General features: G+C 43.8%; 1 protein-coding gene across 4 annotated transcripts in view; it reads left to right on the forward strand.

The window, feature by feature from the left end:
• Positions 1–15,497, forward strand: part of MYLK4 (myosin light chain kinase family member 4) — a 299,781-nt gene that overhangs the window by 259,625 nt on the left and 24,659 nt on the right. For all 4 annotated transcript variants that reach the window (XM_068236806.1, XM_068236807.1, XM_068236803.1 and 1 more), the window contains 2 exons: positions 2,522–2,592; positions 5,394–5,522. In XM_068236806.1, the coding sequence (XP_068092907.1) occupies positions 2,522–2,592; positions 5,394–5,522 (200 nt within the window). The remainder of the gene's footprint in view (positions 1–2,521; positions 2,593–5,393; positions 5,523–15,497) is intronic.

Raw genomic sequence — 15,497 nt, forward strand, 5'->3', positions numbered from 1 at the left:
CAGCACCTTATTCCAAAATGAAGTTGGCTTGTCCAAATGTGCTTTAGGATACCTCAAGCAGCTCTGTTTGTACTATGGGCTTCCTCTGCATCACTCTCGCATACAGCATCTCCTTGTGTAAAGTTTGCCGAATGGTTGAACGATGCACAGTTAGTTACTCCATCTGCAGCAAGATGATGTTGTAGGTCTTTAGTGCTGGTCTGTGGGTTGACTCTGACTGTTCTCACCACGTGTCGCTTCTGTCTATCCGAGATTTTTCTTGGTCTGCCACTTCGAGCCTTAACTTGAACTGAGCCTGTGGTCTTCCAATTCCTCAATATGTTCCTAACTGTGAAAACAGCCAGCTGAAATCTCTGAGACAGCTTTCTGTATCCTTACCCTAAACCATGATGGCGAACAATCTTTGTCTTCAGGTCATTTGAGAGTTGTTTTAAGACCCCCATGTTGCTACTCTTCAGAGAAAATTAAAAGAGCAGGGAAACTTACAATTGACCCCCTTAAATACTCTTTCTCATAACTGGATTCACCTGTGTATGTAGGTCAGGGGTCACTGAGCTTACCAAGCCAATTTGAGCTCCAGTTATTAGTTCTAAAGGTTTTGGAAGCAATAAAATGACAACAGTGCCCAAATGTATGCACCTGCCTAATTTTATTTAACCTCCCTGGCGGTAAGCCCGAGCTGAGCTCGGGCTATGCCGCGCAGGGGGAGATCTCAGCCCCTGGTGGGGCGATTTTTACACTGTAAATTGCTGTGTGCGCAGCCAGCACTTTGCTAGCCACGCGCACAGCTTGATCGCCGCCGCTCTGCGGCGATCGGCCGCACGCAGCGGCGAAAGAGGGCCCCCGCCAGAGCCCTGCGCTGCCCGGACCAATGAGTTCCGGGCAGCGCTATGGGCTGGATCGGAGGTGTCTGACGTCAGGACGTCGGCTGACGTCCATGACGTCATCCCGATCGTCGCCATGGCGACAGGAGAAGCCAAACAGGGGGACGCGTTATATACGCGTCCCCCTGTTTGCTATAGATGCCGGTGACGATCGCACTAGAGGGACACATGCGCCCTCTAGTGGTGTTTCATGTAGCTACCACTCTGGTAGCTTTACATGAAACAAAAATTTTTTTAAAAAAAAAGGATTTTTGCCAATTTGGCAAAAAAAATTAACCGCCAGGGAGGTTAAACAATTATTGCACACTTTCTGTAAATCCAATAAACTTAATTTCACTTCTCAAATATCACTGTGTGTGTGTCCTATATAATATATTTAACTGAGATTTGGTGCTGCCAAGTGCATGGCCGATTGACGATGCAACCAATTTTGGGAGGAAATTGGTCACATTAATCGGTTAGACATGCTTCAAGACGTCAGGCTGACTTGCTCAATCGTGTGCGCAGTTGTAATGGTGAGCGATATCGGTACAAGCGATTAAACCCCCGGTGCTGTGTGTGTATGTAAGTATGTAATGTACAGTATATGTGCTGTAATGTACATCTATACATTACCTGTCTTGTGTCGCGGTGTCTGTCCTTCTTTCGCCTCCTATTAGCTGCATACACGCTGCCAGTGCATAGCATGCCGGCACGTGGTGTAACACGTGCCACGCCAGCAGTGTGTATGCAGCTAATCAGAGGCGGAAGAAGGACGGACACCGCGACACAGGACAGGTAATGTATAGATGCACATTACAGCACATATACAGTACATTACATACATACACATACACACACACAGCGGCGAGGCGGCGGGCTCGGCCGATTTATGAGAGATTCCTTCGGTGTATGGACAGCTGACAGATCTCTCTCTAATCAGATTCGATTAAGAAAGAGATTTGTCTCTTGGTCGAATCTGTCCATCATCGCTAGATGTGTGGCTACCTTAAGTCTCCACTGGGGAGGTTTATCTTTATTTCCTGTTTAAAGCCTTGTCTACACGTGCCGATAGTACTTATCAATCGAGCCGCTGATGTGGCTCGATTGATAACATCCGACAGGTCCGATTTTGCTGCAGCCGATTCCCTGCTCATTCCCCACGAGGGGACAATGGCAGTGAATCGAGCGAAAGATAAGCGGCGCCGGCGGGGACGAGCGGGGGATCGAATCCGACGCACCGCAGGCGAGCGGGGACGAGGCGGGTACGCGCGGCGATGTGGAAGAAGCGATCCGGCGGCTAATCGAGCCGCCGGATCGCCTCATGTAGACGAGGCTTTAGGGTTCCAGGACTTCCTGACTTCAGCATGAATCCTGGTAATCCCAGGAATAAAATAGGTTGGTCACTATAAAACTTTTATTTTTGGCTTTTAATTCTAATTTTTTTTGTAATAACATTGTAGCTACAAAATTGTAGCAATAGGCTCATAAAGCATTTATATCAATCTTTTTCATATGTGAATTGCTGTATTATTCTCCACTATTCCTGTGAATTTTCATATACTTCACATATAAAATGACCTGATTCGCAACATTCTTTAGCATGCTGTATTTATGTTTCTAGGACTCTTACTGATTCTATTCTCATGCCTTTTCAGCCAGAGAACATTATGTGTGTGAGCCGAGCAGATTATCAGATCAAAATTATTGATTTTGGCCTGGCTAGAAGGTAAATGCTTATTGCTTGGACAAGTGGTTTAGAATAATATTGAAGGTATGGAGAATAACAAAAATGTAGACTTTTTAATGTAATCTGTGGCTACAGGAAGGTTGGTGTCCATTAAAGTAAACAAGCCAATGTTCTTATGTCAGCTGATATACCTGTTATCAGAGGTCTAACTACAAATCATAGAGCGCCCCCTATAACAACTATGAAAGACATCAAAACGTCTTCTTAACAGTGTGACTCCCATCTACCCATTACAAGTGTGGACACAACAACACCTGCTGTAGGTGGTGGGCTGTAGCAGAGGAAGGGAGTGTATGAAGTTTTCACCACCCCCTACCCCAACAGCCCTTGGGCTGCACTGGCTTCTCCCTCTGCCTATAATCTGTATAAATATAATGTCACACTGATAATGGTACCAAGGGAGTTGAACTTTTTTTTTTTAATTTGTACGTTTTCTAATAAGTTAAAAAGAAATCCAAAAGGATTGTACAAGTTATTAGAGAATAAAAGACTGGAGTAAGCTTCAGTAAAAATATGCTTATATACAGAAAATAAAACTGTCCCACATTGGGAGTAGAAGGATAGATACAGGATAGATATAATTGTTTATCTGATCAGTTTATTTTTTCCTTGGGTTTCCTTTAAGTGAACTTAAAGCGGACCCAACCAAACATTTTTTTAATTCAAAGTATTTAGTTGCACCACTCTGACACATACAAATATAAACACTCCTTCAAGCCTATGATCAGTAATGAAAAATACTTATTATTTAATACAGTATAGTACCAGAAATACAAGTATTCTTTATTTCCACCTTTTAAGATAAGACCCCCCTACATACTCTTTGCTGTGGTGAATTAAATATATGAGGTATTTTGTTTAGTTATGATCTGTTAATAATGGTAGCAATTAGCAAATGCAATGAGTGGGATTCAGAGCATTTCTGTTCCAGGTTGATGGAATGTAGTATCCAGATATATTGGATATATAGGACTGCAATTTCTAATCCTTGGGTGATCAAATAATCCATGAATCATATCATAATTTAACAAAGCCCTTCTGGTTGTGTATACTCTATCTAGGTTAAGGGCCTTTCAACACCGAGTCCATTGCTTCAAATCACATTAAATTTACACAGGGACGGATCTAGGGGGGGCGCAAGCGGGTATCTTGCCCCAGGCACAGTTTGTTGAATTCTTAAAAAGGCGGCAAAATGAATGGCAGTTTAGGCGGCAAAACCTGACCTTGCCCCAGGCGCAACTTGGTCTTGATCCGTCCCTGAATTTACAGCACTAGCGCAATGCGACTATATATCAATGGGAGCACACACCAAATGCATTGCGACAAAACACTATATGACGACCCAATGCATGCAGTGTGTTAACTGAGTAACGCATTTACAGTAATAGTACAGTAACTTCCATAGTACAGTATGCCTCACTGCAAGGCCGCATCGCAGTATTAAAGCACGGTGGGTCTTTTCGGCTTAGTTGTGACCCAGTGCGGAAGGGCCCTTTTACAGGGAAACAGTAAATTCGGGCGCCTGAGGCTAGTGGACAAATCGGGCGCCGCCATTCACTCCTATAATAAATATCGTTTAATGGGCGCCCGATAGGAAAAAAGGGCGCCGGAGAAAACTAACGTTTTAAAAGCGGCGCCCGGAGACTTAATGTTTTATTACTGTTTCTCATGATTACACATTATTTAATGATTTATACATTTTAAAATATTATTTTTAAACGAAAAACAGTACAATATTTTTTCCAAACATTATTTTTAAACGAAAAACAGTACTTTTTTTTTAAATTTTTTTTTTTTCCCATTATTTTTAAACGAAAAAACCAACAGGGGGGTCTTAGGTTTAGGCACCAACAGGGGGGGTCTTAGGTTTAGGCACCAACAGGGGGGTCTTAGGTTTAGGCACTAACAGGGGGGTCTTAGGTTTAGGCACCAACAGGGGGGTCTTAGGTTTAGGCACTAATAGGGGGGTCTAGGGGTAGGTACAGGGAGGGTTACTTAGGCACCAACAGGGGGGGGTCTTAGGTTTAGGCATCAACAGGGGGGTCTAGGGGTTAGGGGTAGGTACAGGGAGGGTTACTTAGTAATTTTTTTTAAACGTTATTATACGTTTCACTATTTAAACGAAAGATTAACGTTTTTACAATTGCCGATTTTATGCACATTATTTAATGATTTATAACTTTAAAAAACATTAATTTTAAACGAAATACAGTACAATACATTTTTAAACGTTATCCATGCTTATCGTTAAAAACCCGGCGCCCTTTTTTCCCAGCGCCCCTTTTTAACGTACGCCTTTTACAGCCCTTATGTTTGTGTCATTAATGTATTTGTGTTTTCTGTTTGCATTTTGCCAGTGTATGTATTATTTATAAAAATCTCTGGCACCCTATTATTTGTACTTTAAAAGTGTGTTGCCATAATCCTTTCTACTAAAATTATTTTTAGGGTTCATACCACCCTTTGTACATCCAGAATAAAAAAATAAAACGTTTTCCGTGAAGCACACTGAATATTTACAGCAGCTCTTCAAACATGATTTATGTGGAATAACCTATTAAGCTTCTCTCCAGTGTTACATGCCAGGTTGTTCCATTCTGGTTATTACTCATCGCATGTATAATGGCTGGTTATGTTCTGCGTCAGACTTCATTCTTCCTATGGAGTTTATTGGAAGGAGTGGTGTAGCATGTCATTACAACACTGCCAGAGTACAGTTCTCTGTGGGGAGCTTTTATGCTTTGTCTTGTCTTTTATCTTTCTTTTTATTCATGTCCTAGGTACAAGCCAAGGGAAAAATTGAAAGTGCACTTTGGTACTCCAGAGTTCCTTGCCCCTGAAGTTGTGAACTATGATTTTGTCTCCTTTCCCACAGACATGTGGAGTGTGGGAGTCATTGCCTACATGCTGTGAGTTGGCCAAAAGCACATGTCTGTTTTGTGTGAAATATTCTTTATCTATTTCTTTTTTAGATTTATACATGGTTTCCTGTCTATACAGGGTCTGTAGCTGAACTAGCCTTTGTACTGAAATATGAAAGGGAAAACATTAGTGTTAGAGCTGAAACAGCAAGGGCAACTGGAAAATAAATATTTTTATCTTTTCATACAGCAGGGTAGAGGGACCAAAAGGCAGAATTCATTATCATCCATTAAATAGAGTGATAAACATCACATTTAGTGGAGCCCTCCGTGCAACCTGTGGTGTACATTCCTCATACTTTAAGTCTATTCATTTTAATATATCACAGAGTGAGATGTAATTATAGTGAACTTGGGCAAATTATATTTAATTTAGCCAGAGACCTATAAATAATAGAACACAGATTTATTTTCGGCTTAAAAAACTGTTGCTATAAAGTCATCTGGTGAAATATATGTTAGCAGATAAGTCATGAGAAACAAAAACTAAGTATAGTGTAGACAGAAAATAAAAATATATGCAAGTCCCAGCACTGGTAATAATAACTAGAAAAAACCCAGAACAACCACCAGTATATGCTGCTCAGCTGCAAAAAAAATATTTTTATTAGCAAATTAGATAATTTTAAGAATTACATACAATATTATGAAAAAAATGCTCCTAACAATCAAGCCCTAAAACACATCATACATATGACATATACTTCAGCCCTCAGGAGTATAGTACCCTCATGGAGCAATTTTCACATTTCAGTGATCCTCCCATTAATTCACCAATAACGTTATCACTACTTATCACACCTAAATGATCTATATCTTGTTTTTCACCACTAATCAGGCATTGTGTGGGTGATTTTTTTTAATTATCTTATTCTCTATGAATTTTAATGGGAAAAAAAGCTAAAAAAAATGAAAAATATACACTGTTTGTCCAATTCTATAAACTTAGTTTTAATATAAACAATCCTACCATACATAAAAAGCACACATTTTATATGCCCATTTATCCTGGTTATCCCAACATTTAAAATATGTCCCTAGTGCAATGTATGGGGATAATATATTATTTGTAAATAAAGGTGTATTTTTTTATATATTGTGTTTTTTGTTATCTCATTGTACCCTAGCAATAATTTCAAACCCTTATTTGCAAACAAAACAGTAACATATTATTTAAAAAGCTGACTCCCTAAGGCAGTGGTTCCCAACCTTTTCCAGGTCGTGACACATCACGACAAACATTCAGATATCCGTGACACGTCACATCATGCCAAACATTCAGATATACATGACACGTCCCGTATGATAAAAAAGAGGGGCTCAGTAACAATCTGCTGATGCTGCAGGCACAATGAGGGGCTCAGTAACAATCTGCTGATGCTGCAGGCACAATGAGGGTCTCAGTAACAATCTGCTGATGCTGCAGGCACAATAGTGGGGAGCTCAGTTACAATCTGCTGATGCTGCAGGCACAATGAGGGGCTCAGTGACAATCTGCTGATGCTGCAGGCACAATGAGGGTCTCAGTAACAATCTGCTGATGCTGCAGGCACAATAGTGGGGAGCTCAGTTACAATCTGCTGATGCTGCAGGCACAATGAGGGGCTCAGTGACAATCTGCTGATGCTGCAGGCACAATGAGGGGCTCAGTAACAATCTGCTGATGCTGCAGGCACAATGAGGGGCTCAGTGACAATATGCTGATGCTGCAGGCACAATGAGGGGCTCAGTAACAATCTGCTGATGCTGCAGGCACAATGAGGGGCTCAGTAACAACCTGCTGATGCTGCAGGCACAATGAGGGGCTCAGTAACAATCTGCTGATGCTGCAGGCACAGTGAGGGGCTCAGTAACAATCTGCTGGTGCTGCAGGCACAATGAGGGGCTCAGTGACAATCTGCTGATGCTTCAGGCACAATGAGGGGCTCAGTGACAATCTGCTGATGCTGCAGGCACAATGAGGGGCTCAGTGACAATCTGCTGATGCTGCAGGCACAATGAGGGGCTCAGTAACAATCTGATGATGCTGCAGGCACAATGAGGGGCTCAGTGACAATCTGCTGATGCTTCAGGCACAATGAGGGGCTCAGAGACAATCTGCTGATGCTGCAGGCACAATGAGGGGCTCAGTGACAATCTGCTGATGCTGCAGGCACACTGATGGGCTCAGTGACAATCTGCTGATGCTGCAGGCACACTGAGGGGCTCAGTAACAATCTGCTGATGCTGCAGGCACAATGAGGGGTTCAGTGACAATATGCTGATGCTGCAGGCACAATGAGTGGCTCAGTAATAACTTGCTGATGCTGCAGGCACAATGAGGGGCTCAGTGACAATCTGCTGATGCTGCAGGCACAATGAGGGGCTCAGTGACAATCTGCTGATGCTGCAGGCACAATGAGGGGCTCAGTGACAATCTGCTGATGCTGCAGGCACAATGAGGGGCTCAGAAATTATATCCTTTTTCCAGCTTACACAATGGGAGGGGGAGGGTGGTTAGAGGGACGCAATCCTGCTGCTGCAATGAGCGAAAGGCTGCAGGAATAATATGCTGCTGCTGGCACAATAAGGGGCAGTATGCTGGTACTAAAAGGTGGTACAGGGACAATATGCTGCTGTTGCTGCTGCCTAGTGCCGAGATGTGTCTCTTATCTCTCACATGAGTCACAATTGCAAAATGCTGGCCAGTGGCCACAGGAAGAAGTCAAACGTAAGTTACATACAAGTTATAAGTTTATACATAAGTCCCCTAACTCAGGGGTCCCCAACCTTTCCCGGCTCGGGGACCACTTTCTGATCAAATTTTTTTCCGAGGACCACCCAGGGGGGGTTGTTGTGGGGGAGCGGGGGAGGGTGGACGCGGTGGGTGCGCGTCCTAGTGGACGGGGGGGGGGGTGTTTGGTGAGGGTGCAGTGGCATAGCTAGGATAGTTGCCCCAGTATAGGGAGTTCAGTTGCCTCAGTATAGCTAGTATAGTGCCCCAGTATTGCCAGTATAGTGCCCCAGTATATCTAGTATAGTGCCCCAGTATAGCCAGTATAGTGCCCCAGTATAGCCAATATAGTGCCCCAGTATAGCTAGTATAGTGTCCCAGTATAGCCAGTATAGTGCCCCAGTATAGTGCCCCAGTATAGCCAGTATAGTGCCCCAGTATAGCTAGTATAGTGCCCCAGTATAGCCAGTATAGTGCCCCAGTATAGTGCCCCAGTATAGCTAGTATGGCTGGATAGTGTACTGGTTAAGGGCTCTGCCTTTGACATGGGAGGCCAGGGTTCGAATCTTGGCTAGGTCAAGTACTTATTCAGTAAGGAGTTCAAGGCAAGACTCCCTAACACTGCAGGGTGGCCTCTTGAGCGCGTCCCAGTGGCTGCAGCTCTTGAGCGCTTTGAGTCCGACAGGAGAAAAGCGCTATACAAATGTTCGGATTATTATTATTATATTATTATTATTATAGTATAGTGCCCCAGTATAGTGCTCAAGTATAGCCAGTATAGTGCCCCAGTATAGCCAGAATAGTGCCCCAGTATAGCCAGTATAGTGCCCCAGGATAGCGCCCTAGTATAGTGCCCCAGGATAGCCAGTATGGGTAGGTGGTGCCCCCCGCCCGTCCCCGCCGCTGTTATTACCTTAACAGCGGCCGCTCTCCCCTCTCCGGCGCGTGTATTTATTCAAGCAGCGTATCTCCCAGCTGCTCTGTGTATGATGTTGCAGGAAGCAGGGCAGCGGCTTCCTGTCGCGGCGATATGTATCGCCCTTACTATGGTAGCTGAGCCCTGCTTCCTGCGCCCTCCGTCCTCGATACGCTGCCTCCACCCTCTGCCTGTAGTTAGTGCACACCTACAAGAAAATGGCCGCCGCATGTCTGCAAATGTGGACAGTGGCGGCCATTTTCTTGTAGCCCTGAGAAGGGCGATCTGCGGGGGAGACGAGCAGGGGGAGCAGAGAGCGGCGACACATAGCTGGTGCTGCCGCGACACATTTAGGGAACCTCTGCCCTAAGGTAACAATTTATGTATTCTATTTTAAATTCTGTCACTTTGTTTTCTTTTACAAGCTTTTTATTTTGATACAAAATATATTTAAATAAAAATGTTATTGCTTTGATTCAGTTTGTCACAGTTTGTCGCTAAAAATAATTTACAAGATGTAGGCCTCAACCCTAAAACACCATAAAAACTATTCTAAAAATGATCATGGTTAAAATAATACCACATATCTCTAAGTTGATAGCTAGTTGGCATTTATCAGGCCATTAACTCCGAAGCGTGCATGTGGCTTTGTACAGGCCATTTTTTTCCCCAAAGTATTTTAGCGCTAATGTCACCATTATGGAGAGCTAACAACCAGGGCTATTCAATGTGCGTGTTTTGTAATCTACTGACTGTACTGTAGTTTTGCTGAAACTTTCCCAAGTTTGATCATAATTTTAAAATAACGTTTTTTTCCCCATGATACATTAAGTTTTTCCCTGCCTATTTCCATATGTAACAGGGGTCCAAGCTATAAGACACATCAAAATGTATTCTAAAACTCATTATGATTAAAATGAGTTTTACATGGGCGCCTATAGCAGCACTCAAATTTATTAGCGCACATTGCGCCCAAGTTTACGGGACTCCTTAGAGCACCTCTTGTCACCTCTGAACACAGATCTGAGGTTATACAGAACTGCTGTGAGAGAGGTGCAGTTAGTGAGAGGCCATACTCGTGTCCGCGGAAAACACTGGCATTTTCTTGCGGACAATTTTTTGCATCCTTTGCAGGTTTTGCATGCATGTTGTCCAGACTGCTGACACCTGGTAGCAGTCTATGGAAATCATATGCGCATTGCAATTTCATGCGGCGGGGAATAAACAAACAAACATGCGCATCACCATTTAAAAGCATTACATGCGATTTCGCATTGCACAATATCACGTGCTTTTCAACAAAGCCTTACTATTTACCTAGCAGTGTTACATGTTTTTATAAATGATCACTGTTACTGGCTGTAACAGTCATTATTCATGTATAAGCTTAGTACCCACATGAAGATGGATCAGGGATCAGCGGCGACCAGCCATCGTTCCCCAATCCATCTTCACTAGCACAGTAATGGCGACGCAACTGATTGTTTAAATGGTTGTTTAAACAGTCATGGTAAAATTATCATGGCAAGCAATGGGAATTTGAGCAATTGTTAGATCAGTGACCCATCATGATGGTCACGATCACCACATTTCGCTAAACATCGTTTTACTAATCTTCGGTAAACGATGCTACACAATATCAAGAAAATTATAACTTGCTGTAAAAAAAGTCACCTGTTGTGAAAAAGTCACCGCAAAAATCATGTTGTGGGTACGATAAAAGTCATATAAAGTTTCAATCATTGCTGTCTTTGGGGTGCACTTTTTTTTTTTACAATTTTTTATTTTAAATTTTTTTCCGGTCTGCAGGATCGTTAGATCCTGTAACATGATGCCTTTATTAGGTGCTGTATATGCACAGCTCTTGAACCTATTTCTAATATATGATTATAATCTCTCAAATTGGGTCAAACTCATCACAAGAATTCGGTGATCCATCTCTACATGTTTTATAGAAAGTTTTGACAGAAATAAAAAAAAAACACTTCAGAAGCAGAATAGCAGATAGTACTGCTATAAGCTTTGTAGCAGGGATATAGAGGCGCCAGAAGAATAAAAATGTCTTAAAAGTTTAACATTTATGGTGGCAGTGGTGGACTTACCCTCCAAACAGACACAAGATATGCCAACAAAGTGTAGCAGAACAAATGTATTTACATACTCCAAGGGAAAATGCAACGTGTTTCGCAGGCATGACCCACCTCATCAGGCAATAGGTAGGAGTAGGTACAGTGCAGGTCTATAGCTGGCCTCAATATTCCAATATATTAGTGACACAGTCTCTAAAATAGGCAATCCAATTATAATTCCTTCGATACAAACAGTCTCTTACGACCAAAGCACTAGAATCTTCAATACAATCATCAATAGCCTTTATTCAGAATAGTAAAGCCTCCACCACACCCCATGTGCTTGACTCGCCATCCACTATAACCCACTGGCGGGTCTGATGCAGCCTTGTGACAGTTACCAGGTTGTCCCCCACCTCTCTGGCAATGCCTTGATCACTTCAATGATGTATACCTCTTCCTTATGGTCAGCACGTGACTCCAAAAACCTCAATAAAAAGGCCTCTCATAGCGTAAAAAAGTTTAACATTTACAGACTTGTTCCTGTAGTCCCACCATGTGTTCTGCCGCTGGTGCGCACTCCTGACGGCTGTACCCCACGTGGGACGCTGTAACGATCGGTGTCAGCACACAGAGAGGATCTGAATATTGGTGATCTGCAGTATCACCGAGAATACAGATCTATACCCGATTATGGATGATCTGCAGAATCACCAATAATACAGATATAGTACTAACCTCTGGACACCTCTAGATATATATGGTGAGTGTTTGGTGTAACAGTATGACTTTAAGTAACCCACCTGATTAGCAGGTGGCCCTAAGCAGTACAGAAGACACTGCTATAGAGAGTACAGAAACCTTCCAGCAGCCTGAGACTCTCCAAGGGGTGGAGTCAGGCTGAAGGTAGGAAGGGCCAGAGAGTGAGTGACACCTGAAGGTGGAGGTCACTGACTGATCTGGAGACTATCTCTTTAGTAGAGAGAGATAGCTCTCGAGTTCGGGCAAGCCAGGTCGGCAACACACGGACAGACAAAGTACAAAGACAGAAGGCTCATTCGGTATCCAAGGCAGGCAGGGTTTGGCAACGGAATATCAGATATGCGTGGTGCCGAATCAGAAAGCAGAGGGATAGTTAGGAAAGCAACAGGTCATAACAAATATCAAACAATGCCTAGTCTTGGGTGTGAGGTCCGTGGTCTCTACACCCTGGAACTAGTCTGACGTATAACAGAATGATAACACAAGTTCCCTAGTCTTGGGTGTGAGGTCCGTGGTCTCTACACCCTGGAACTAGTCTGAAGTATAACAGAATAATAACACAAGTAATTTGGCTCAGTGTGAATTCCCAGGTCCTCCTGGTTCAAACACACTGTTGGATCTGACTAAGGTCTGAGTGCTTCCACGTAGTGTTCGCAACGGCAGACAATTTGTGGCCAGCAGTAACCATATACAGAGCAGTGCTCTCTGGCGCCGCCCTAAAGTGATCAACCAATGGTTACCAGCTCTGAGGTCAGCTGACCAGCCTGGTCAGCTGATCCCCCCTTGGCCATCATAAAAGCGCACGCGTGTATTCCTAAACCTATGTCAACTAACAGGCTCAGCCACCCCAGCTGCACACTGCTGCGTGCAAACCGCCACGCTGGACGCGGAACCAGCCGCCTCGCCATCAATAAATGCGTCGGCTTTTCCGCGTTCTGCCATGTCACTAGATGCACGCTTCCGTGTGCAGACCGCCGTGTTGGACGCGGAATCAGCCGCCTTGTTGCTAGTACACGCGGCGGCTTTTACGCGTTTTCTCACAGACGCCCACCGCTTCATGTGTTGTTCCTGCTTGCGTGGTTAAGCTCCACCCAACATGTTTCGTCAATTGTCATCAAGAACCTGATGGCGCCTTTGTATCCCTGCTACATTGTGTTAAGTTCACCCTTGGTGGAGGGGTGTACGCTATATTTGGCTCTTGGTGTCCCTATCTTTGATCTACTATTAACGTTAACCATCTAGACATTTTTCACTAAATATCACTCAACATGTCAGCTTATTGGAAGCTCATTTCTAATTTTATCTCTCAACTAAAAATGTCTAATCAGATATGCTTTACAGAAGTAATTTATTTGCAAAGGATTCACCCTACTGACTTTTCAAGGGTCATGCATTAACAGAAGCAGTCATTCTCTACATTTTGAGCAACATGCCTTTTCAAAGGGCAAGAGCTGGGATGTGATACTTGGGTAAGGCAATAGCTATTGCTATGCCAGCCAAGTTAAATAAGAGTTTGGCTGTTTACGGCTTTTTTATTTTTTAGAAACGCTTGCTCTATTTCCACGTGGTTCAAGATATCAGCAATAATATACACAGGGAAATCACATTATCATGACTACATGCTAATATCCAAAATAACCATGTCTGGCAGCATGGACAGTTCCCAAATGCCATGGGAGAGATTCAGTAAGATGCTGGATGGCTGCTTGATGTATATGGAGCCATGCAAAATGCAGTGTGCATTGGATTGAGACATCAAACATGAAGCTGGAGGTGGTCAATATGAGCTCAATTGAGTGAAGAGTTAGATTATTCAGAGGCCTAGGAAGTTGAGCTAAAAATGTGAATGATTGAAAATCATTGAAAAAGGCAACCCTCTGCCAGTCGGTGTAGGTACAATGCCGGTACTCCTGAGCAAATTGTAGATGTTTTTGTAATGAACCCTAATGAGCATGGGTGCAGTCACCAACTATCTTTTCTGGAGCCCCGTTCAGAAAAAGGGTTCGCTTCACAGTTAGTTTTGAAACAAATCCAGAAGCACCCTGGTTTATTTGGACTGTGAGATGCTCCACATTAGCATGTAGATTAGCTTGCACCAACTTGCCCAGCTAACAATTACCTCTCACGCAAATGGCTCATGCTGCATCACGGTAAGTGTGTTGGGCCATCAGAAAGGTTCCACTCATCCTCTCGTGGTGCACTTTAACCACAGGTCCCTGTACATAGTTCACAAACTCTGCAGTTTCCAAAATGCTGCTTATCTTGGCCTAGTATTGCACTTTTTTTTACATGACAGTCACAGTTACTATATTGACAACTTATTGACCACCCTCGTTATATACCCACAGAGTCTGACAAGTGCACTAATTCATTGGCTGTGCATTGCTGATGACAGAAGTAGGCAGTGGTCATAATAATGTGACTGGACTGTGTATATGGACTATTCTGAACAAAGTGTTTTGCCCTAATGTTGGATATTCTGTAGCAGTGAAATTCAAAAATAAGTCAAAAAACGTTTTGACCATTTACGTAAATGTTACTCTAGAACAGGGGTGTCCAAACTTTTTAGGCCAAGGGACAGATATCACCATTCTTGAGAGTGCTAGGGAGTGCTATCAAAATTAAACACAATTTTTACTGATTGCTATTAGGTAAACTATGCCTGTGACATTTTGTCAAAGCTTTTCCATGGGAAATAACACATATATAGTGTGCATTTAGCACATTGGAATCTGCTAACCAGTGGCTGATGCTGTCCCTTGCATGCCACAGCTATGGCCTGCGAACTGCATGGAATTAACAACTGTAGAGAGCTTTGGAGGCCACCAGAAGTGGCTCGGTGGGCCACATTTGGCCCTTGAGCTGGACTTTGGACATGCCTGCTCCAGAATAATTCTTAACTGTCAGGACACACTGCAGCTGCTCAACAGTGATACTTATATATTTACCTCTTGACATCAGCAGTTGTAACGATCGGTGTAACACAGAGAGGATCTGATTACCGGGGATCTGCAGTATCACTGGGAATACAGATATATACCAGATTATTGATGATCTGCAGTATCACCGATAATCAGATATATACGCTAACCTCTGGACACCTGAGTAGAGTAGGAGTGTTTGGTGCAACCGTAATCAGGGCCGGCCCTAGACTTTTTGCCGCCTGAGGCAAATTTTTTAAAAAATTGCCGCCGCCAGTCCCCAGCCCCCCCCCCCCCCGTGGGGGGGCCGCCGAGCTGGAGGGGTAGCTGGCAGGATGGGGGTATTGGGCCAGCGGCGGGGAGGAGGGTCAGACCCCCCCTCCCTCGCCTGGGTCCCCCGTCCTCCGCTCCCCTCCAGCCTTAAATAGAAGCAGCCGTATGTGTGTAAGAGGAACGGGTGGGGAGGACACTCACCTCTTCCCAGCGTGCGCTCCACTGACGTCACTTCCTGCAGCGTTGCAGGAAGTGACGTCAGTGGAGCGCACGCTGGATCGAGGAAGAGGTGAGTCCTCCCCGCCCGTT

The sequence above is a fragment of the Hyperolius riggenbachi genome, chromosome 5, assembly GCF_040937935.1.
Source record: "Hyperolius riggenbachi isolate aHypRig1 chromosome 5, aHypRig1.pri, whole genome shotgun sequence".
In the NCBI taxonomy this organism is placed as follows: Eukaryota; Metazoa; Chordata; class Amphibia; order Anura; family Hyperoliidae; genus Hyperolius; species Hyperolius riggenbachi.